The 24561-nt window shown below is 40.7% G+C and overlaps 2 protein-coding genes across 5 annotated transcripts in view; one reads left to right on the plus strand and one right to left on the minus strand.

Annotated features, from left to right (window-relative positions):
* The first annotated feature begins 477 nt into the window (after positions 1–477).
* Positions 478–15280, plus strand: PEX5 (peroxisomal biogenesis factor 5). Of its 3 annotated transcripts, none has more exons than XM_039338796.1 (16): positions 478–621; positions 2055–2243; positions 3321–3356; positions 3479–3611; positions 3826–3960; positions 5048–5153; positions 7189–7279; positions 8556–8678; positions 8913–8999; positions 9099–9218; positions 10046–10189; positions 11160–11230; positions 11540–11755; positions 11988–12153; positions 13073–13230; positions 14148–15280. In XM_039338796.1, exons 2-16 carry the CDS (start codon positions 2094–2096, stop codon positions 14347–14349), a joined length of 1938 nt encoding a protein of 645 aa, XP_039194730.1. In that variant the 5' UTR covers positions 478–621; positions 2055–2093; the 3' UTR covers positions 14350–15280. The 3 variants fall into 3 exon arrangements, with proteins under 3 accessions (XP_039194730.1, XP_039194732.1, XP_039194731.1); XM_039338797.1 differs by lacking the exon at positions 478–621 and adding an exon at positions 653–791; XM_039338798.1 differs by lacking the exon at positions 8556–8678.
* A 3720-nt stretch (positions 15281–19000) lies between these two features.
* The window catches only part of LOC120306122 (extracellular calcium-sensing receptor-like), an 86914-nt gene continuing 81353 nt past the window's right edge, over positions 19001–24561 (minus strand). For both annotated transcript variants that reach the window (XM_039338800.1, XM_039338799.1), the window contains exon 7: positions 19001–24276. In XM_039338800.1, coding sequence (XP_039194734.1) covers positions 22847–24276 — 1430 coding nt within the window. In that variant the 3' untranslated portion in view covers positions 19001–22846. The remainder of the gene's footprint in view (positions 24277–24561) is intronic.

A 24561-nucleotide genomic window follows, 5' to 3' on the forward strand; every position in this document is an offset into this window, starting at 1 on the left:
AAGATTTTCACTTTAAATACATAAGTCATTTGGATTTACTATCAAGGTTTTAGACATTACTCAGAAAATAAGTTCTTAACTGATAAGAAAAAACGATGGGAAAATACAATTCTTTCACCCATCTCTTTACGCTCTACTTTAAAACAGCAATTCCTTCCAGAGCTTATAACAGAGCCAGAAGAAAGTCAGCTGACCTTGCACTGAATATTTTTTCCATAGCTTTAATACTGAATGCCAGGCATAGAAGAACTTACTGAAACATTGGTGGATAGGATATCCACTGCATAGTCAAAGCTGTGATATGGGTGTCCGGCTGTTACATCATTCGATTTCTAAACCGGTTTACTCGGGGTTAAGCAAAGCTGAAATCGTAATCTGACCAAGAAATGCTATTAGCCTCTATTGTTTTTTTTTTTTTTTTTTAACTTCTGCATCAAAACCAGCACGATATTATCCTGACATCAATATTCCCAACGTGGTTGGCTTTCCGTGGCAAACGCTCCAGAGTCGGCGTTGCTTCCCGGTTTCTGTTACTGCGCGCGGGCCCTTTAAGGGCCGGCTCCGCCTCCTTTCTTCTTTTTGCGAATGTTGTAGGAACGAAGCAGACACGGGGACGTGTAGGTATGTATTGCATTGGATAGAGGAAGGGGAGCGGGAGATTCCCGGTACGTACTCTTAGGTAGTTCGCCGGAGCGATTCAGTTCATTAGGGGCAGGACATGGAGATCCTCCCCCATGGCTGCTGGGAAAGGCGAGCTCTGAAGTGGAGAGAAGCAAGGCCTTGGAAGCCTGGTGAGCTGGTTAATTTCATCCCCAAACCTTTCCGGCGGTGGAGACTGGTTATTCAGCCAGGCGTGCAGCAGAGTCGTCGAGATTCCTGAAATCAAGTCCGGCTTGCGTTGTCGCTTTCGTTTTTTTTCAGTGCTGGCTATTAGGATAGTATAGATTAGAAAATCTCTTGGTGTCTCAATTGACACAGTCCTGGGTAAGCTCCAGAACTTGCTTTCGGCTCTAACTCGCTCCTCGGGTTTTATGAAGTGATCAAGATGCGTGTATACAGTACTGTATGTCCCTGGTGGTGGTTCAATGACGGCTAGGTAACTGTAGCCCACTGGAAAGCATCAGGGCTTAGCAGAGGAGAACGTAGATTTTGCCATTGATTGAATGTATGCTGGAAAGGGAATACTGTATATGGACGTGCTTCCTGGGTTAATACGTCTGCGTGAGATGTGTTTGTTAAGAGTTACTTAATTCATTTGTGGGTGTGTAGGTAAATGTATTTCGGTGTGACTTGTAATTGTGCAGTTTTAAGCCGAGAGTTGTGCAACATGCTAAACCAAATGGTAACCATCATAATTTGCCTTAACATGTATGAACACAGGCATTGTGCTTTGACAGCCATAGTGTATGTTTTGCTGGTTTATATAAACTCAGGTAAACCCCAGTAAACAGTAATATTGTCAGTGTAAGTGGTATTTGAGTACCATGCTAACAATACTGCAATAGTTGGGTCTGAGCTCCAACACTTGTGGTTACTGGGGGTAGGGGTTGGGATGAGGGCTTGGATTAATCAACCTGACATTGTGATTTTGTATTACATGATGAGTTGCGCCATGTCTTGTGCTAGCCATAGATTAGAAATCTGCTCACTGATCTAATACCTAATATGGTAAGGTAATAAACCATAATTCATTGCTTGTCATTTTGGACAGTAATGGTTGGTTAGCTGACACTTCCTGGATTTTCCTTTGTCGTTAAGTAATGTCAGTGTTAATCACTATAAAATTATATATCATGCATATGTAAACAGGTAAGCACATACATAAAGTAAGTAAATATATGGGTAGATCTGGATGTGACTTAGATAGGTTTTAGGGATGGTGCTCCAAAATTCATTACTACTAGCAGGGAAATTGATGTCTCTGTTTCGTCTGCTGCAGTAGTTGCATTCCATGATCCTTTTCGAAGTTGCCCGACCAGTAATCTAATCATGCAGACAATTCTATATATACTGTAACTAAATATAATTTGTGCAACTCTTTATTCTTTGGACAGGTGAGGGTTGTGTGGGTGTCACATTCTCCACCACCTACCATGGCAATGAGGGAGTTGGTGGAGCCAGAGTGTGGGGGCTCTAATCCTCTGATGAAGCTGGCTAGCCACTTCACACAGGACAAGGGCCTGCAACAGGAAGGACTCCATGGCTCCCTAGCGTGGCCTCCCATTGGTCCAATAGCAGATGTGGTAAGTTTAACACACTTAGTCTGTTTTAGGGTACTATTGCTCTGTCTTGGAATAGGTATAAAGCTGATTTAGGATATTAGGGACCCTGAAACTAATTCAGCTTCTGGAGATGGTACAAAACATTCAATATGTTGATGCGTGTCCCATCTCTGGACTTTCTGCTAATCACTTTGATGCCATACATCCATCTTGTCTGTTGTCTCTATTGCCTTGTATTTTCCTCACTTCTGCTCAGAATATTTTTTCCTATTGTATCTATTTTTTATTGCATCAAAGTGTATGAATTTCACCTTTATTTGATCCAGGACTTATTAATTGGCTCTTGCAGTTCACTGTACCTTTAGAAACTGTCTCTGAATCCATAGTTTGAAGATATGTGTTTTCTTTTCTTTTTTTCATTCTTGTCATAGTCGTCATATTGCCATTAAAATAGGAAATTTAAATATAGGATGCTTTTATGTTTGAGTTTGTAATTGCACTAAACTGTAACTTGTGTAGTTCAGCACAGTGAGTTAATTCAGCCATTGGGGCTTATTCAACAAATTTTAATGAAAAGAATGTGATTTAATACAGTATATAAATTCAGCTGTGAATCAAATCGTGGAAGAGTGTGGCTTGGAAAGGTTTTAGGTTTCTTATAGGGTAGTTGTCACTACATGCTTAGGATCAGTAGACTTTCCAAAATGATTTGTTTTTTCCACAGTGGCAGTTTCAAGAGCTGATTAAAAGTTGATCTGGAAAATTCCTGCTTCAAATCTCATATTTGCCACAGATATATTATGTAGGCACACAATTATTCAGGCCAAGCTAGGTTCAAACTCATAGTGCATGGGTGGAACTGAAGAATGGAAATAAATATTGTCAATAACCTGAATCTCCCACATTTAGTCTTGCAGGGATCCTTTCTTGAGGATATGTGGAGAGATTGGAACCATCATTATATCTTCTTTTCCCGTATACAGTTCCATCTGATTTAAAATTGACCATTCTCATTGTCTAAAGAGCTGTATAATATCAAAGTGAGATGGAGGCGCAGAGGGAGCTCAAGATAATTACCACACCTCTTCTGTTTTCTAGGTGCCCAAACCTCTTGGAAGAGCCACTGAAGATGATGTAAGCCTTCCCATATGTCTTGTTTCTATCTTCCTCACCATCCTTGACTTGTTCTATAACTTTATTTCCATCCCCGATGTACATTTTGCCCACACAAATTCCTGTATCATTTTCTGTGACAGCTGGTGGCAGAGTTCCTTCACGAGCAGAATGGCCCCATGCTCCCCTGCGGCCCACAAACATTCAAGATGGATGATCTGTTGGCTGAGATGCAGGAAATTGAGCAATCTAATTTCCGACAGGCCCCACAGAGAGGTAAATGTGAACAAGGAAGAGCCAAACACCTTCTGGACAAAAGGGAGTAGGGCAGGCTCTGGTCTTTTGTTTCTCAAAAGGGGACGGAGAGGGTTGTGAATTATAGAAAAAAATACAGTCTGGCATTGGTCTCACCTGTGTGTATTGGGAGATGTGCTATGTGTGTGTGTGTTTGATATTGGGACACTTATTGGGACCCATTCCTGTTCCTTAGCTCCAGGGGTGGCAGCTCTGGCACTCTCGGAAAACTGGGCACAGGACTTCCTTGGTGCATCTGATAATGCAGTTGACGTTTCCTCAGATTATGATGGTGCCGATTGGTCCCAGGAGTTCATTGCTGAGGTTACAGGTAAGGCTGCTGTTGGGAAGATGTGGGCATCTCTCACTTTACAGGAGCTTATGGGTATTTACTTATTTATTATTATTATTTATTTATCTATTGCATTTAATGGAGCAGGGTGGGAAAAACAAAGCCACTGTAAACAGAATGGGTGCAGGATTGACAGAATAAAGGAAGTTTCCTGCATAGTACTAAAGAGTATCTCCTTTCTTGTTCAGCTTCTTTTAGACAGTCTTTTTTTTCTTCTGTCTTGCCTTCTGAAGATTTAAGTCTGTAGACCTAGAAAAGTAGGTTTTTCTAGAAAACATATGTTCTAGGAAAGCATGTTTTGAGAAGTCAGTATAGCATAGTATTGAAGGGATTCGGGTTTAATTCCATTCTCAGTCATGGGATAAAAGGGAACTCTGGGTGCATTGCAGTTAAATTAACAATCATGTGCCACCTGAATACGTGTTTAATGTAGCATAGGATTTGCTCAACTAGAGTTTCCTTCAATACATAAATGGCATTCTGAATTGAATGTAATTTTTCAACAGGGCCTTAAAAGTACAAAGGCCTTTTAGAGAAGGAAGATTGTGTAATTCTGGGAATTATGACCTGTTTTATAGTTATTTGCAGAGTTAAATGTTTTGTCTAGAGTCTTGTTATATCCAAATTAAATAATTTGCGAGTCACTTTATTTTTTCCTTTGCTGTGGTAGACTTGTAGACAAGGCAGAACTGCTACTGGAGCTCTGCGTCAGTCATTTCTCTGTGCTTTCCTGATTGTCTTCAGTTGGGCTTTCAAAATCATTTTCCCAATCCCAGTTGCCTTTCTCTGGACTTTTTCCAAATTAAAATGGGTGATGGTGATTAATACAACAGTGTCCCGGCTGGAAGACTATGAATAACTTTATGTAATAACTCATATTTTTGGGTATTAGCTAGGCTAGGGTATTAGCTAGGGCATTCGCTAGGTCTAGGATAATTGAAGCTGACTTTGAGTAGGATAGTAGGTATTTCTGTGCAATGATGCTTGATAATGGTTGTTGCTTCTCAGTGCTTCTTGCTTCTCCCAGGCTGTTTAGTTAACTTACTTTTATCCCATTTCTGTATAGATCCATTATCTGCATCTCCTGCCAAATGGGCAGAAGAATACTTGGAGCAGTCAGAGGAGAAGCTGTGGCTAGGTGAATCAGAAGATCAAGCCTCAGCTGATAAATGGCGAGTGTCTCTGTGGTTTCTTCCTATAATTACATGTGAATCCATTGAGATGCCTGGAAAGGCTTTCCAAGTCCAACACTGGCAGGTCCATTCTGAAAATCCAGCAGCAACAGGAGTGCTGGTGATCAAATGGTCCTCAGTTCAGAGAATTTTTAATAGTGGGACAGAATTTCCCACTATTATGAAAGAGATTCTAAACTACAGAGGACCTTACAAATTTACCAAATTGTCATCCCATACTACCCCCTGTCACATTGGAAAAAAATACAGGTAGTCCTCAACTTACAACAGCTCACTGAGTGACCAAAGTTACAACAGCACTGAAAAATGTGACATGATCGTTTTTCAAAGTTACAACTTTTGCAGCATCCCTGTGATCATATGATCAAAATGCAGATGATTGACAAACTGGTTCATATTTTTGACTGTTGCTGTTTCCCAAGGTCATGTGATCCCCTTTTGTGGTCTTTTGACAATTAGAGTCAATGGGAAAGTCAGATTCATTTAACCATCAGGCTACTAACTTATCAACTGCAGTGATTCACTTAACCGTGGCAATAAATGTTGTAAAATGGGGTGAAATTCACTTAACAAAAGTCTCATTTAACAACAGAAATTTTGGCCTCAGTTGTGGTTGTAACTTGAGGACTGCCTGTACAGCATTTTCTTAAGCACTTCGGTTTTCATTGCTGACTGCCTTTGTTAAGGGTTGAAAGCCACTCCTGAAGTAAACTCCATGTATGTGATATATGTTCAAGATGGAGTTATAATTGGACATGCAAATTGAAATGCAGCCATGCTTTATCTCTTGCACTACTCTTAAGTAGTTAATTAGCAAGGAGGCCGTTTGCTTAAACTCTAAAGGCAATTCATTTCATAGCTTGCCCCACCTCCTGTGAAGAAAGCAGAATTAGAAGCTGATGTCAAAGACAATTTGATAGTATCCAATAGGAGCAGATTTCAGACAATGAGTGGGTACACTGGATTCCAGAGACCTAGATATTCGTATCTAGACGATTGTTTGCAAAATGTGCTTCATCATATTTGTGGTGCTGAATATGGCATCACTTGAAATACTGAATGAGTTTATCTAAGTATTTGGGGTAAGATCAGATTCAATTTATATTTCAACTCTGCTCAGATTCAGACTTGACTATGTATGCAGTGACTGAGTTCAATAGATGAGATGGAGTTTAATCAAGTGAGTTCAGTCAAATAAATGGCAGTGTTAATGTAGGAAATTCATCTAAGTGGAGATAATTGTATCTCTCTTGAAGGACCATGTAGACAATTCAAGGTAGCATTAAATCCACCCTTATCTTTAAATGTCCAGGTGGTATCTGTGTCACCTTTTCATTTTGGTTGATTCCCAACTGCGATCTCTTTTGGGATTGTATACCACTACACTTTGTATGTGGTGGTACGTTTAAACTAAGATACCAATTGAACTAAGCTATTAGACTGACCTGGACCAGATAAGAGAAACACATTCTTTCAGATTTTAAAATATCCTTTAGGAGACAGTTTACTCTGGATCCAAATCAGTGTATTCTTGTACTTCTTGAAGCTCTTAATTGCCTTGTTCCAGATAATAAAAGCTTGTTTGTTCTCTCATGTTTCTGTGTGAAAACCAAGATATCTTTAGGGACCTTCTAAGGGAATGGGTGGAATAGAGACTTTTGTCTACTTATCCCTAGAAACAAAACAGTTTTGTTATGATTTGTGAATTATTTTACTTATTTTATATTCATGTTGTAAGGGTTATGTGCTACTATTTTGCTTCTATAGGTGAAATTGGTTGGGGCTTGCTTTTTATTTTAATTTTTATGATATTTGTAAATTGCTTCAATCTATGTTCATTTTTTAAGCTCAGATTTTATGTTGTTTTCATGTTAAAATTCAAACTAGGGTTTGAATTGCAAACTGGAACATGGGATAAGGAATAAATAAAAATATAGTGCAAAGGATCAGATCACTTTTGAACATAGCATTGTTTTAGTTTATCCTGACTCTGCCTGGTTTGTTCTGGTCATAGGTATGAGGAATACCAGCCTGAAGACGATCTGAAAAAAACAGCTAATGATTTTCTTTCAAAAGTGGACGATCCCAAGCTGAATGATTCTGAGGTAAAAATATGACTGGTGTTTTCTTCAAAAGAAATAGCGCAAAGTTGTAAGGCTGGAGAAAAAATAATTGTGGATATGTGCATGCCAGTGTATTTGATCCTGTAACTCATTTGAACACTACTAGCTATCAACATTTTCAACTTCCAGGGCCATATGTGTACCCACATACACACAAGCCACCACCCCCCTTTCTTTGCTTCCTTGTGCATCATCTTTTCTTCCCAATGTCCTGATTTAAAGTAATCAACATGCATTGCTATGACTCGTTAGGGCTTTCTCCAGCCCGTTGACCATCTGACTAGATGGGCTGCCAGAGACAGCAAAATGAGGGAAGAGGGCTTGTTATGGGCTACGTATCCCCCACCCCTGTGAAAAATGAAAATGCCATGGTTTCCCCCCCCCCCGAACTGGTTAGGTTGATTTATTATTGTTACCTCATAAGGAAAATGAAGGATTCCACATCTCTTGATTTTCTTAAGGATTGCCTTTCTTTTCTGATCTCCAGATGTGTTAGGTTTCAAAATTCAGAATTTTCTTCCAGCCCACCTCTAGCACATCTGAAGACCATTGCATTTGGGAAGGCTGTCTTAGAAGATTGGTGCTTCACTGTCAATAGTGTAATATAATGGCTAGAGTTTTGGAATTTGTCCTAATGATTTCCTAATGAAATCTTGCTCACTAATGAAGCCTGCTGGACAGTTATGGATAAAACCCATTAGGAAATGCAGAGTTAAATATAACCATGCACCAGGTTGGAAGCTCCTCTCTCTGCTGAGCCTTCTGCATTTCATCAGTGAACCCCATGCAAGGCACGATCATCTTAGTAGTTCTTGTCCTCAGTATCATAATGGAGTTTTTGTTAACACAAACACCCTCCCCTGCTTCCTCTCTGCAATCATTCATGGTAGAATAGCATTCATATTCTTAAGAATTAGTTAGAAACTGTGAGGCCAGAGTTTACTCTTGTTGTCAGATCAAGATAAATTTGGGATGAGACTGGGTGAAAAGGGGTAGTTCTGTAGCAGGACTTAATCTGGGTTTTCACCTGTACAGTAATCTTTTTGGAGGATTTTCTAGAGCCTTATTGCTATTATTGTGTAATTATTTTACATAACCTCTGATTCCCATGTGCCCAGTAAAGCTGAACAGGTTTTTTGCCTTTTCTTGGAAGATCTGCTCAGGCCAGGTGCAGGCTAAACCAGGCAAAAGATATATTTTGGAGGTGAAAGGACATGAATAATGATAATCTCTACCTGTGTCTCCTTTCTTCATGCAGTTCGTAAAATTTGTTCGCCAGATTGGAGATGGGAGGGTGTCCATCGAGGCCAATCGGGTGACCATTAATCCCAGGGACCAGGATAAGGCAGAGCAATGGGCAACTGAGTTTATTCAGCAGCAGGTAGGATTCCTGTCTGCTGCTTGCTGCTTTCAGCAGGAGAACTCATGGCAGCTTGCTCCATGTAGCCAGTAAGTGGATTTGGGGCCCAGAACTGAGCAGAGCATCTGTAGATGAGGAACAGATCAAACTCATCCCCTTCCTAATTCTGTCAAAATAGCTTGAACGTTATATGTTGCTTTGCGTATTTAGCTTTCTTTTAGAAGATTTTTTTTCCCCTCTGCCTTCTCTTCTTAGGATACATCTGAAGCCTGGGTAGATCAGTTTGCACACACTGGGAATGCACTGGATCCAGACTTTGAGCAGGCCAAGACTGCTGTGGAGGTAATGGACGTGGCCTGCCTTCTTCTGTGATAGGAACCCTCTCTAATACATTTATTTGAGAAAAAAACCTGGATATTTTCTTTTCTCTCCTTTCTCTAGTCAGATGTGGATTTTTGGGACAAATTGCAGGCTGAGTGGGAGGAGATGGCCAAGCGAGATGCAGAGGCTCATCCTTGGCTAACGGAATATGAGGATCTTGCCAGCTCCACTTATGACAAGGTACCTGCTGCAGAAAGGATGCTGGGCTTTGTACTCTCTGTCCCTCATTTTTCTTCTTGATGGTACAACTCTTACTAGCGAGTGGTGTGGATAGCAACTTTTATATATATAAAAAAGGCTGAGAACTAACAAGCTGAAATGCTGTCTAAATAAAGCATAATAAATCCTTATTTTTTTTTTTAAAAAAAAGATGGAGTAAACAGAGTATAACTTTTTCTTTGCACTATCTTCTTCCTATCCTGCTAACCGTGCCTGCCTCCAGTTTTTTCCCATTTTAATGCATCTTGGCTCTGGGTGGTTATCCAAATGCATCCTTCAGTAGTTTGCCACTTTGCCCCCCCCTCCCCCCAGAGCCAATAGAGGCTGGGCCCTGAGGCAGGTGGTGGGGCCATATTGGCAAAGTGCTCTTAGGGTACACTTTGAGGATAAGTAGATGCGGTTATCTGCCCCCCGCCTTCTCTGCAAGTTTTCTCATCATGTGATTTCTAGAATTTTGGAGGCAAGTGACATGAGCTATCCTCATTTTCCTGCAGAAGGTAGAAGATGGGTCTAGAGATAGAAGATGCTCTCTGCTTACTTACCTCTGCACCTAAGACTCCACTTAGCCTCTTCAGTGCTGTCCCACACATTGATTAATTGGCAAGGAAAGATGCACTGCCCTGGACTTGCAAGCAGAAGAGAAAAGCAGATGGACTAGTCCTTCCTGTTGTTGTACCTTAAACAAGCAGCAAAACCCTGCTGTGGAGTAGCAAGTGTCCCATCTCTTTCCTAACATCTTGGGAGCAGCCTTTAGAAGCAACTGATGTTTTGTTTTTCCTCCCTTGTAGGGATACCAGTTTGAAGAAGAAAACCCTGTACGGGACCACCCGCAGGCTTTTGAGGAGGGGCTGAAATGTCTGGAGGAGGGGCATCTCCCCAATGCTGTCCTATTCTTTGAAGCTGCTGTGCAACAAAAGCCCGATCATATGGAGGTGAGGGAAGGAGGACCAGCATCTCTCTGCCTTGGCTTATGTCAAATGGCAGCTTAGCCCCTGTGTGCTGGAGGGAGGACCAACTCTGATCACGTGGAATTAGATATATTCCTTTGTAACATTTGTAATTGGAGGTGGGTGGTCTTATTGGGGTGCCAAGGACTCGTGTGTCAACCGTCCCAGTTTGCACAGTCTAAAAAAGAATTCACTGAGAGTAAAACTTTATTGAAAGATCCATCTAGGTACAGTAGAAGCAAAATCAGTTCTGAGGTTTTCCTGCGAAAACCGGCATAGCTAAAAAAAACCTTTTCTTCCCTGGGCCACCCACAGTTCGTTGTCCACCAATTACATGCAGTGCTTTTGTTTTAGGAAAACAGTCTGTGCCGTTTGAACCTTGGTGGGTATCTCCTCTCAGGCAGCAGAAGACTCTCATGCATTCCTTAATTTTTCCCCCTCCCAAGGAATTTACCAACTTCCCCTCCCATTTCCGTTTGGCAAACTTGTAAGCCAAAATCAGGTTTAGGCAATGATGAAGTCAAATCAGTTTTGGCATCATGTTCCTCTTTTGCAGAACTGGAGCAGAGTTGCTTCAGATCAGAATTCAGTTCTTCGGTCTCCTTCCTGGACAGGGTTGGGGTGCGTGCCACCTTCTGGGTCATGATTTCTGACGTTTTCCCAAAGCCGGGTTAACCATGAGAAGGAAAGAAGTGGCTGCTTCAGGCAACAATTGGGATTTTGCCTTATTCCTCCACCGCCATTCTGATCAATCTCGAGAGCAGCTGCTTGAGTATGCTTAAATCACTGGCTCTCTGGGCCAGCTGGTTGCTTTTGGTGTGCTATCAAGTGTGAACCCCCTCCTCCCCAGAAATATTTTTTTCCCCTTGCAGTGAGAAAAAAAAGATGGAGAGGAGAAAAGAAGATTTGCAAACATCAGCCCCCCTCTCTTGTTTTTGTCATGTCTTTGTGTTAGGCTTGGCAGTACCTGGGAACCACCCAAGCCGAGAATGAACAAGAACTTGCTGCCATAAGTGCCCTTCGACAGTGAGTAACCTTCCCGAGCAGCCGAAGTGCAAGGCCTTGGGACTTTCCAGTGTGGTAGTCCAAAGTCTAAAGGCCAATGAAGCTGACTCTTTGGGGATGTGTGCGAACTTAAGCTATACCCTTGCATCTTCTCCTCACCTGAAACGAAACTAAATCCATTGCTTGCAGCTGGCCCTTTGATGTGGGGTCAGCAGGATTTTCTTTCTTAGCGCAGAAAGAATTGGGTTGGAAAATCAAAGGGATAGGATTGCGCCAGTTGCAGTTGTATCCCTTGGTGTTTTACCCGAATGGTTTTCCTGCTTCCTGTAGGTGCCTGGAGTTGCAGCCCGGAAACCTCACTGCACTTATGGCTTTAGCTGTCAGTTTTACCAATGAATCACTGCAGAAACAGGCATGTGAAACCCTGCGTGACTGGTTGCACCACAAACCAGCCTATGCTCATCTGACGGGAAAAGAACCCGAAGGGGAGAATTCTAGCCCAGGTCTTGGATCCTCCAAACGTGTTCTGGGTTCCCTCCTAACTGAGTGAGTCTGCAAAATGAGCAATAAATGGGAACTGGGCAAATAGAATAGAATAGAGCTGGAAGGGAACTTGGACGTCTTCTAGTCCAGCCCCTGCTCAAGCAGGAGAACCTATACCATCTCAGACAAGGGACTGTCAAGCCTCGTCTTAAAAACCTCCAGTGATAATAAAGCAAGACAGGACTGGCGGTCGCTCTTCTTACCACATTGGTCTCTTCATTTTTTCCTTCCTCAGCTCACTTTTTCACGAGGTGAAGGAATTGTTCTTGGAAGCTGTCCGTACCAACCCCGATGTTGTGGATCCTGATGTACAATGTGGCCTGGGTGTTCTCTTCAATCTGAGTGGCGAGTATGAGAAAGCTGTGGATTGCTTCACTGCTGCCCTGAGCGCACGCCCAAATGTAAGGAAGGCACGGGGAGAGGAAAAGGGTAGTAGAAGCTGGTATTGTTTTCTCACTGAGGCTGTTTCTGATGGCAGGAGTCCGTTCTTAAGACTCTTCCATACCAAGAAATAACCAGGAAAATATTGGAATGTGCAGAGATGGACAGATTAACTATGAGGTTGAAAGATAAAGAAGATACAGACTACTATCAAATTTGGAACCTATTTTATTCTTGGCTAGAGGAAAGAATGAAGGATTAGGAATTGAACATGTATTAGCATAGCAAACTCCAGACAATTTGTTGATTGGAAAAATTAACACATGTTGATGAAAAACAAAAACCAATAAAATCTTTATTTAAAAAAAAGACTCTTCCATACCAAAAGTGGTGTGGAAATCAATGGGGACATACCAAAACTGATATTTCTCCATCGATATCGAAGTACAGCCATCTCAGTAAAAACTAAGAGAAGCACTTATGAATGCTATTTAAAGCTAGAGCACTTCTGTCATTCTCAAGCAACCTTTACCACAATCTTGCAAAGGAGATGAATCTGTTTCCTGTGGGTATGACAGAGAGGAGACTTCAATCAGAGAGAGAGAAATCTCCCCCCACCCCCAAGAAGTAGCTTTTTGGGTTGTTAACTCCTTAGCTATCATACTTTCCCTGCAATCTTTATCCATTGTAAGGGAAAGAGAAATATAGAATGACTAAGGAACGTAATTGCGGTAGTACTTCATAGGGTTGTTATTGAAGGGGAAAATGGGAGGGAGGACTATAGAAAGGCACAGGGATGAACTACTAAAGATAAAGACCAAGACTAAGCAAATAGTCTTGAAACCCAGAAAGTTTGAGAAGAATGTGTTGTTTCAGGGGAGGGGAGGAAAAAACAAAGTTGTTCTACCAAGTCTGATCCAACCTGCTTCCCTCTTCTAGGATCATCTCCTTTGGAACAAGTTGGGAGCCACCTTAGCCAACGGGAATCGGAGTGAGGAAGCTGTAGCTGCTTACCGGCAAGCGCTGGAACTGCAGCCGGGCTATATACGTTCTCGCTACAACCTAGGCATTAGTTGTATCAACTTAGGGGCCCATAGGTGAGTTGAGTGACTTTAAAGCTGAGGTTGGTTCTGCTCCTGCTTTTGATTAGACGAGGCCACCGTAGACTGGAGCTACTAGACGAGTGGTGGATCAGGCAACTCTGAAACCCAGAGAAATTGCCATCACAGTTGACTTAATAGTGCCTTCGCTCATTTCACCTCCTCTTTCACAAGGTCATATTCACTGGCTTTTGCTGTGTCTCATCTACAGGCGGTGCTTAAAAGTTTGTGAACCCTTTTGAACGTTCAATATTCCTGCATAAATATGACCTAAAATGTGATCTGTTTTCCACACAAGTCCTAAAAGTGGATCAAGAGAACCCAATTAAGCAAATGAGTCAAAAACATTATACGTGTTCATTTATTTACTGAGGAAAATAAAATAGTGGCTAAGGTGTTGGCCTAGAAACCAAAAGATTTTGAGTTCTGTGCCCGCTTTAGGCATGAAAGCTGTCTGGATGATTTTGGGCCAGTCAAACTCGATTCAACTCATCTCATAGGGTTGTTGTTGTGGGGTAAATAGGAGTATTTGACATGTTCCCTGCTTTGAGTTACCTTTAAAGCAGTGTTCCCCAAACTTGACAATTTTAAGGCATGAGGACTTCAACTCCCAGAATTGGAGCAACGCTGGCTGTGGAATTCTGGGAGTTGAAGTCCACATGCCTTAAAATTATCAAGTTTGGGAAACACTGCTTTAAAGTAACAAAGGTGAGAGGTAAAATCAAATAAAAGATGATCCAAAGGTAAGTATTTGTTTTGGCGAAACCAGCAAAGAGCGCCTAAGGTGTATGGGAAATGAAAGTCTTAGAACTGCTCCTTCTTTCTCCCTGTGGCTAACATTTGGGACAAGCCTGGACTATGAGCTATTCTTGATCACTAACTCCTTTCATTGCTGTATGCTGCTGTCTTGACAGAGAGGCTATAGAACACTTCTTGGAAGCCCTGCAGATGCAGCAGAAGAGTCGTGGGCCACGGGGTCAACAGGGAGCCATGTCTGACAACATCTGGAGCACCCTCCGTATGGCTCTCTCCATGCTGGGCCAGAACAGCCTCTATGAAGCTGCAGATGCCCATGACCTTCCTACCCTCCTACAGGCTTTTGCTATTCAGCAGTGACTCATTGATGGGCTCCCCTGTGAATGCAGGAGGGGCCCTCTTCCATACCAGTCCCTTCTTTCTCTTGCCACCCCAGACAAACATGGCTGAGTCAGGGACACTTCTCTTAATTCTGAAGACAACATATACATCTATTTTTGGTCTCCTTTTTAGGGCAGGTCACTGGTTTACATGTTGTGCTGGATCGTATTTCTGTAAAATTAAGCTTCCTTAACCTATGCAAATCCAGCAAGGAATGGTACCTACTGTGTGCCTGTCCCAGCCTGCAAAATTTAGTCTAGGAAAAAAAGCCCTTTGAGCAGAAACGTATTTAAATTTCCCTGCAGTGGTGTCTTGTAGGCACAGATTTAAATGTAGTGGGCTTTTTTCTTATAGGTCAGTCTCTCTGATACAAGGAAAGGAATTCTGGCCCTTGAAGAAGGACATTAGTTTTGCCTGCTAAATCAGAGTGAATGCTGATGTTTTTTTGCGCATCCGGTTGAGATGATTTCGTTGAAAAGCCCTTTTGCAGAAGGATGAATCAAAGTATGAATTTTGGGCTCTGGACTTGAAAAGTGCTTCTAATGTTAAAGGGATAACAGAAAGGGAATGAACACCACTTATGAAGTAGCAACATAGCTGAGGTCACCATCCCAGAGATGGGAAAGGAGCAGCCGCGTATTTATTAAAGTCAGAATATATCTGGGAAGACTTGGCAGTTATCAGAGACACAAAGTGTGGGCCAAGAACTTTCTCTTAATCACTCCTCTGCCATTTTGGTTCCTCATCAATAAAGTGGGTGGGCTATCTCTCTCTTCATCAGGCTTTTCCCTTTGGTGTAATTGGCTCTTTAAATATAAATATATGTATATGATTTTTGTTGGGAAAATGTTTTTAAATTGTAAAGTATTTTGTATAATAGAAAGTGAAAGAATAAAACCTGCCAAATTAAGCTGTCAAGTTTTCATTTTGTCCATTGTTTGCCAGAAAGCAGCAGAGATCACCATCCCTACACCATTAACACGGTTAACTTGTATGTATTTGAAAAATCTCCCATTATATTACAATTCATGCTTTTTGCACAACTTAGAGCTAGGTTTCTGAGGTCTTTCACTCATTTCTGACATAATTGGTCTCCTCAGCCAGCCTCGGGTTTTAGGCGAACTTCATTAATAGTCATTTACAGATGGTGAAAGCCACGAGTTGAGGGGAGATTGGGAGGTATTTGTTTGGAATTCCATATTATTGCCTTATAAAACCAGTCCTTGCAGAGCTTTTATCATGCATTTTCTTGTATTAAGGTCTCCTTTAAAAAGGGAATAAAGCTGAAGAAACAGCGATTAAATTATTCTAGAGGATTTTTCCAAACCCTCATTGGTAAAACCCAAAAATGAAAAAGGCCACTAAGTTATCTTTCGTCTTGGCCTTCCTTTTCCTTTGATTTATGACTTTGCATGATGAATAAACTCAGCCAATATCTAAAATATATTATTCAGCTTCCTATCTATTTTTATTGACTCTGGGCAGGGATCAGCATGAGGAGGAAACTGAATCTCATCCCTCCCTTTCTGATCTTCCCACCAAGATTTTAATACTCAAAACAGATACAGAGCTGCATGATGCTGATTTTGTTATTACATAGCTCAGATGATGCGCATTGACTCCTCCAGGCATTAACAATTACCAAATATATGTAAGGACGTCTTATTTCAAACTTTAGAACATTATCAGTGAATCCGCTTTTTCTTCTTTTTCTTGTGCCATATCCGTTATCGGACGTTGGCGATCCTATTTTTATCAGCAGCCACACGAAAAGGTGCTGCTGAGTTTTGTCCAGACCAATCCCTTAGATTCTGAAGCCATGATGTTCTTCTTCTGCCTGGACCTTGTTTGCCTTCAATCTTTCCCTGGAGGATTAAATGGAGTATGCCGTATTTTTCTGGGTGTTGCATCACATGTCTGCTTTTTCTAAACCCTAATTTTGAGGGTTCCCCCCTCCCCCATTAAATGGTTTATGCTTAATAGTAGCTGCAGTTTCCTGTTTTGTTTCTACGATGAGTTTTTGCCATGTTTCTAATGGGTAATTCTGAATTATTTAATTTTGAAGGATTTTTAGGCAAGGGCAAGTACAAAGAAAGAGTCTTGGAAATGCTGGGACAGGCCCTCTTTTATTTAGCTCTCCAAAAGGCACACATTATGAGCTTATCTTACATCTGCAAAATTCAGGAGGCAACCGTACTCGTAGATTTGAGGACATGCACAGCCATATGATATAAACATTACAAGCAATACAAATATTAACTGTAACATACAAGAATAGACTTGGCATCCCTTTAAACAACCGATAGTGAAACTTCGTGGTGTATTACAAAGCAGACAAACCTAGTGGTGTAGATGGTGCAGCAGCCTACAGCTGCTTATACTGCTGTAGAAATCCAAGCTGGTGCAGTTAAAGCTGCCTATTCTGACATCTCCAGAGTGCTGGGAGCTGCACATCAGTTACTGCTTTCCCTCTTTTAAATGTGTTGTGTTTGTGTTTGTTAGTGCAGGTATAAGCTGGCGATAGATTTACAACCTACAGTGATGCCCAGAAGTTTTTTTTTAGTGAGTCCTTCTCAAACCTGGTACTACCTTTGAAAATTAGAACTGTTATTGGACTTTTGGCTACATATAAAATCTTGATTATTTCTTAAATTTCTTTGCACATTAGAGTACTTTGAAAAATCCAACTGACCTCCCATTGTCCATGCACAATGCTTCCAAGTTTTGTTTTAGAGAACGAGTGAAGTGAGATACAGCAATGAGCACTGGGGGAAAGAGAAATCACTGCTGCTCTTACACTGGAACTCAGGATGACACCAAAGAAACGGATGGGAATGCATTCATGGCAAAACCATACGGGTTTTAACATGAAATTAGAATACATTATTAAAATGTATGAAGATAGTTGAAGACATGATAGCCATGTGTGCAGATGATAGCCATGTGAGCAGACAGATATATTTTTAACAGCCATTTCATATGATTATCTTTAGAGAATGTGATCCAGACAACATATGTCAAGGAGAAGCAACAATAGTATATTGTTTTCATGCTTAGCTTTTAGAAGCATTTCTGTGATAGCTCTGAGAAACAGGATTATGGCTTAGATAAATCTTTGATATGAGAAAAAGGAAACTATTCAATTTCTTATGAACTAAGAAAACTATTTTTCATTTTTATATATGTTGCTAGAAGCAGCTTAATTGACTAAACCTACTTTTATCTCTTTTAAAATGTCATGTTCTAGCTAGACCTTAATAACTAATTCACTAATATCACTAGTGTTGTTATGAAGGTACAGCAAAGTGGCACACAGACAGAAATTATTGCTCAGGGTATCTGCACCAACTGCAAGTGAGGGAAGCAAAAAGATCATTTAGTATAGTGGTGATGAACCTATGGCATGGGTGCCAGAGGCGGCACTCAGCCCTCTGTGGGCACGCGTGCCATCGCCCCAGTCCTAGGCCTTCATCTGGGTTTTATAAAACCTTTTCACTTTAGGCTTTCGCCACGTGTGCCAAAAAAAAAAAAGAGATTCAATCAGTCAATTTCAACTTCTTGCGGGAAAAAAAAAAGATCTTGCAAAGTTGGAATTGATTGATTGAACTTTTTAGTCCCACCCAATCTGTCGTTACCACTGAAGCCACGCTGACCCAATGGGCCACGCCCACCCAATTGGCCATACCCATCCGGCACTCGACAATGCATAAGTGAGTTTTGGGTTGCAGTTTGGGCACTTGGTCTCTAAAAGGTTCGCCATCACTGATTTAGTATGATGCCAGTGGATAGATGGCATTTGCTAGATATGGAACTCAATTCCTGTTCAACAACCGTCATGCTATCAGCAGTGTGACTCAGTAGAAACAGATGAAGACATACAAGTAGGTAGTCCAATTTGGAAGGTTCAAAACTACCTTGAGGTAGGTGACCTCCCCCAGCTTCTTTACAGAGAAACCCACCATGAAGTAGTTCAGGAAGAAAACCTAAGTTTGGCCCATTTTCTTCCCAGTGGCAAAATGTATGACCACCACCCACAAGAAAAGAAACTATGGCTCGTTGTAAATTGCATCTACAGCCCTTTCACCTGCCAACCAAGATGGCATTTGATGCCAGTACTATTACAACAAGCCTTTTCTTTTATATGTAAGCAATTTAAAAAAATGTTTTTAAATAATCAGAAAGTAAGATATTCAGGAGGTACATGGAATACTGCTAACATACAAAGCTCACTCGTACCATTTGGGGTATGGTCTCTGTATTTTTCTCAGTGAGTTTCCCAAATGAAAGCCCCAAGCTCTCCAAACTGTCACGCTGCACTTAGAGCCCTGGAATAGAAGTGGGGAGACTCTTAAGATCAAATGTCCTGTCCTCAGCCTCACAGAGTACCTTCTCCCCCCCTTTAGGTTTTCTGATAGGAGGAGCGTGAGGGTAGAATTGAAGAGGGAAATACTATGTACATCATCTTGAGCTCCTGAATAAAATCTGAAACATATAATATGTGGAACAAACGGATATGTGTACTTATTTGTATATATGTATATGTGTGAGTCTAACATCCGATGAAGAAAATAGAGTACTCAATCCAGCTACAATATTATGACCAAGCATAGACAGTTGGTTGAAGAGCCCATATTGTACCAATTTGCTTTTATTCAATCAACTTTAAAGTCACAAGAATATTTTAAGATTTTAAAGCCACAGGAAATGGCTTTTCTGCCTTCAGCCTTCGGGTCCCTATTGTTTATTTTGAACCAAGCCCTGGCAACCTTCACTTGCTGCGTGGAATTACAGGAAAGGAGGCTTTCTAATGCATGCTGAAGAGATGTCTGTTGACTAATATGAAAGGCTTCCAGGACTAGTTCATGATTAGCACAAGGAAGCCATTCTGCCCTAAATAAACCATTCAAACTGAATGTAGATTTCTTTGCCTGAAAAAAAAAAAAGCATCTAAGCTAAGAAATAAACATCCCCTGAGGTTTCTAGCAGACAAAAAGATACGGTTTTTCAGACCCTTTCAGCACAAAATAATCTTGATAATAAAATCCTTAATGCTCTGGTAAAGAAATACTAAATTCATGTTAAATATTAAGCTATTTGAGACAAGCTTAATTTTATGACTTTCTTTAGCCTCAATATGAGGTGTAAGGTCTGCATCATCTAGGCTTATATTTACAAACATTCTGAACATTTCAAGAAAAAGCGTAACTGTGTTGATTATATCTCACATCAATTATTTAATGTTTTCAGAATGCACTGAAACTTGAAATAATCCAGGGATATACAGTATGTGAATGAACACTGAAGGCCATGTTGTATTGTTTTTTTTTTTGTTAGATTCCAAAATCATCATTTAGTATTTTCTTTTTCCTCAAAATCTGCCACTTCAGGATTAAATTAGATTTGATGAAGAAGTCCACTTGACCAGATTTCAAAACTCTTAAGAACAGCTTTTGATATGTGGGATGATAAGGTTTGGGGAGTTCATCGGGTCCATGATATGTTTCTTGTATTCACCAGGATTCTTAGTGAAGATCCACTACAAAATTGACTATCTTATTGTCACTGAATTAATCACAGAGAAATGTATCATATCTTTCACATCCAAGGTAATGCCTTTGTCCAAAGATATTAAAAAATTAGTTCCCGATGGACCTTCTGTCTCATAACTATGTCAGATGTAAGTTAACTAGTGACTTAAATCCAAATGTATGCTTATTAGTTTCTATTCCCCAACCAGAAGCCGTGGTATTAATAACATAGCATTAAAATTATATAGTAATAGTCCTAGATGAAGTAATAAAACTTTGGATATAGTTATATGTTTTTTTCTACATATGAACAGGTCTATCTATCTATGGAAAGTCCAATCAATAATTCCGTAGGTCAAGGTTGTTTTGCTTTTTAAGAACTGGGCTTTTTTTGTGTTATATATACTGTACATTTATTCTAATATGCCTTGCTGGTTTGAGGGTGTTTTTTTTTTCCTATTTCCTTTTAATTTTTGCATCTGGTTAATGTTTTTTCTTTTTTTTGTGCATGTGTATAAACACATAAACGTGGCACATCTAAGCAGCTGCTGAGCGAGCACAGAGATTTGTTTGGAGTACCAGAATTGAGTGAGAGCTCATCTATAGTCCATGCAAAAATCCTTTTATGGTTTGTCCAAGTGGTTTCACTTTATCTCTCTCATTTTTTGGAAAGGGACAGTCATTCTCTGGTAAATCTTGTTCAATGAATGGAAGCCAAAATCCCTGCCAATCCACTACAAATCACCCACAGTTCAGTAGATCCTAAATTACCTTCCATTCATCCCTGAATAAATGGATAGTTAATTCCAAAGCACTCCATAAAAAGGCATTAAAAACAGAGAAGTATCTACATTTCCTCTCAAACAATTGATTCTCTTTAGCAACTGTCTGCAGTCTATGATGAGCAGGCTAATAAGGCTGCATATTGCATTGGCCCATGATTTGATTCACCAGGGCTAATTAAATATAGTACAATTGGGCAGAATCTGCACATCATACTAAGCTATAATACGATTGGTTTGGGCTTGGCATAGAGTAACATACCACACCTGGTTTCAACCATCCAGATGCCCCTAGTCAACAGCAAAGAAGTTAATTCTCTGAATCTCTTTGATGCCAGCTAGCAGCAGTCCATGTACCTGCAGCCCAGATCTTGGTGCATGCCTACTTTAGCTTACTGCCACTGTTCAATATGCTCTCACAACTCAAATGAAGTTTTCCATTGCATTTGTCAATGGGCACACAATGTTGCTTTATTTATATGGATAAATATAAATATTTCTTGTGTGGGGGAAAGATATGTAGTGATTCATGTGTAGATCTTTTGGAAAAAGAGGGGTCCCTCTCATGCTATGCAAATACAGGTACAGCAAGAAGATTCAATCAGAATTCATTACAATCAGACTGGCTTCTTTCTCAGTTCTTTCTGCATGAATAGGAACTTATCGAACTCAGCTTGACAACTTCTGTCTGTAAAACACATTTTAAAATGTAGGAATTGCAGACATTAGAGTGTCCAAGCTCTGACATTCATTCCACATGTGGCAAAACATAACATTTAACTATACCTGCCATTTATTTGCCCATTAAAACATTTCTAAAGTCACAGAACAAGATTAAACTATCTGCACATTTTTCTACTGAAGTATGATTCAATTGACACATGCTTTGAAATATGACTACATTATATTTAACTAACTTTATTAATAGCTTTTCATAATTAAAGCTGGTTCTATAACCAGGTTCATAATTAAAGCTGGTTCTATAACCAGATTCATAATTTAAGCTGGTTCTATAACGAGGTTCATAATAGAACCTGGTTATCTCTACAATTTTCCTTGTTGTGCTGCTGTGTGCTATGTTCTTATTTCCTAAACTTTTGTTTTGTTTTTAATTTGTGGGACACACAACTTCTTACATCTGCTTTTCTCCATTTGAAGCTCTTTGATGCACAAAAGGCCTGCTAGGGTAAAGGACACATTTTCACTGAGCTCTTTGTATTTCTGTATTTTCTTTATAACAGTGTTTCTCAATATATACCGTATTTCTTTAAGACATGTGAACTTCAACTGGCTGGGATATTCTAGGAATTGAAACCTGAACATCTTAAAATTGCCAAGGTTGAGAAACGCTGCCCTATAGCTTCTCTTCGCTTTCTCTGCCTTCAAGGTGAGTTAAATCTGCCCCTCTCCCCATGTCAGTCTCCGGGCAGCAGCACTGGAAAGATGGTGATGTCTCTGAAGACCACAGAATTCTATGTCTTAGATCAGTGTTTCCCAAACTTGACAATTTTAAGGCATGTGGACTTCAACTCCCAGAATTCTGGGAGTTGAAGTCCTCATGCCTTAAAATTGTCAAGTTTGGGAAACACTGGCTTAGATAGGAAAGATCTGCCTTGCCTTCATGTGTAAAAATATCACTGTCTATAATTTTAAATACTTTACAAGTTCAAGCCACTGGCTGAACATTATTTAGCATGCTGGAGAATATTTTCTAAAGCAAACTGCGTGACTTGTTTTATGTAAAGCAGCCAAGTTTCATCTTGTTGTAAAGTTGCTAAGCAGTTTTACATATAAAGGGGAATTAATATACACAAGGAAGAAAAGGGGATAATATACTTTGATGTAAAAGCAGAGCATGTTAATGGAACCTCAGACATGCTCACAACTGCAGTGGTGGAAAGGAGAATAAGAAAAAAGTTCTTCTACAGCACAGCTGGGAAAGATACCTTCTTGCCTCTCCAAAGTTTTCTTTCTTGTATCTTCCACAACCATGGATGGTTGCACTAAAAGGACAGCTAAAGGCATGCTAAGGAACTGTTTCACTCAGCTTTCCTTTGAAAATGGATATAACCTGCTGATTCTAACAGTAAGAGGAATTAGAGGTGTATTCAATTCCTCTCTCCATCCAGGAGAAAGTTGCTCAATAATTGGTTCCTTTTCTTTTGATTATGAATGGATGGCGTTCTCTTTGATGAAGCCACTGCCTACTAAATCCCGCAGGTATGCAGCTGACAAAGAAGGTTGTCCTTCTACATGTTCTCCTTGCTTGGTTTCTCCCACTACTGATTCTGGTATGCTGGATTCTTGATTTGAGGGTGTCTGGAATTTGGGCTCTAGTGATTCATTGCCATGCAGAGGAAGCAGGGCTTTGTGCCGCGTGAGACTATCATCACTATTGCGGGTTTCCAAGGAGTTTCTGTGCTTTGCATTTTTATTAGCTACAGCGTTTTTCTGGTGCTCCTCAAAGCTTAGTGACAAGGTGACAGTTCCACCACCAAAACTCACCTTCTGCTTGCACCCATGTTTTTGCTGTGGTTCTGCAGACGTTGGTATTGAAAAGGGCTCTTCCTGGTTGCTTTTGCTGCTAATGGATGAAGATGGGGTAGAGCCTGTGGAGCCCCCCAGGCTATTGGACCTCTTGCGGGACACATTGCTCCGTCGCAGTGTAGCTCTGGCTGCCACTTTGAAAGCATGAGCAGCCGTGCTGCAGCGTACTTCCTCAATGGTGTTGCGGGATGGCTTAAAGAGGATAATGTAGACCTTGTTGAAGAAGATGCATGCTAAAAGCCCAAAGCTGGCTGCCAGAATGGCAATCACCTCCACTGCTGAGACAAATTTGCCATAGGTGCTGGCGTAGGCTGGTATAAAAGAGATCCAAACAATGAAAAAAATCAACATACTGAAGGTAATAAATTTGGCTTCATTGAAGTTCTCTGGTAGTTTGCGGGATTTGAAAGCAAAGAAGAAGCAGATAGCGGCCAGCAGACAAGTGTAACCAATTAGGAAGCCCAGTGCCATCAAGGAGCCCTCATTACAAGTGATAAAGATGATTTCATCCTCCATTTCATGATTACGGAAGCTAGAAGGGGGAGCTGTATAAAGCCAGATGACGCAGATGACAATTTGCACAAATGTGCATAAGAAGACCAAGAGGAACTGAAGGTTAAGTCCCCACCACTTGCGATGGAGGCTTGTTGGTATCTTAGCCTCAAAGACCAGAAGGACACGATTGGTCTTTACCAGAATGCAGGAGATGCAGAGCACAAAGCTGATGCCAAAGGCTGGTTGTCGTAAGCGGCAATTCCAATCTTGAGGCTCACCAATGAAGAAAAGAGAGCTAGAAAAGCAACAGAGCAAGGAAAACAGGAGGAGATAAGAGAGCTCCCGGTTTGTGGCCTTGACAATGGGCGTGTTGCGAAATCTGGTAAAGACTCCCAGGACAAATGAGGTTAAGAAGACACCTAGTACAGCAAAAAGAGTGAGAGCAATTCCAAATGGTTCTGTCCAGGACAAAAATTCTATTTGCTTGGGAATGCAGAAGGTATGGTTTTCATTGGACCAGAAGTTTTCAGCACACTTCTCACAAGCACTGGCATCTGGAAAAGACAAAACATCCTTGCTTAAAAGAAGACATCTGAACAGGAAGTGCACTTAGTGGCATCTCTGTCAAGAGGCCATCTACATGCAATACTGCCAAAAGACCATGGCTCTATTCTTTCACAGACTTATTATTTTCCATGTAGAGGAGAAACTCCTAGAGATTGTACGCAAAACTATGGTTTGTACATCCTTTAATCCTTAGTTTGGTTCATTTACAAAAAAAAAAAAAAAAAGGAAAGAAAGAATGTTCCATCCTTCTTCAGGAAAAAAAAGTTTTCCCA

Source organism: Crotalus tigris, unplaced genomic scaffold (genome assembly GCF_016545835.1).
Source record: "Crotalus tigris isolate CLP2741 ecotype Arizona unplaced genomic scaffold, ASM1654583v1 scf7180000017716.2861928, whole genome shotgun sequence".
Taxonomy (NCBI): domain Eukaryota; kingdom Metazoa; phylum Chordata; class Lepidosauria; order Squamata; family Viperidae; genus Crotalus; species Crotalus tigris.

What these genes read in the sequence shown, in the direction of transcription:
- PEX5 (XM_039338796.1), top strand. Translation starts at nt 2,094, where the DNA reads ATGGCAATGAGGGAGTTGGTGGAGCCAGAGTGTGGGGGCTCTAATCCT. An exon ending in CAAGCCTCAGCTGATAAATG is followed by an intron (nt 5,154 to 7,188) that starts GCGAGTGTCTCT and finishes TTCTGGTCATAG; the next exon opens with GTATGAGGAATACCAGCCTG. An exon ending in CCAGCTCCACTTATGACAAG is followed by an intron (nt 9,219 to 10,045) that starts GTACCTGCTGCA and finishes CCTCCCTTGTAG; the next exon opens with GGATACCAGTTTGAAGAAGA.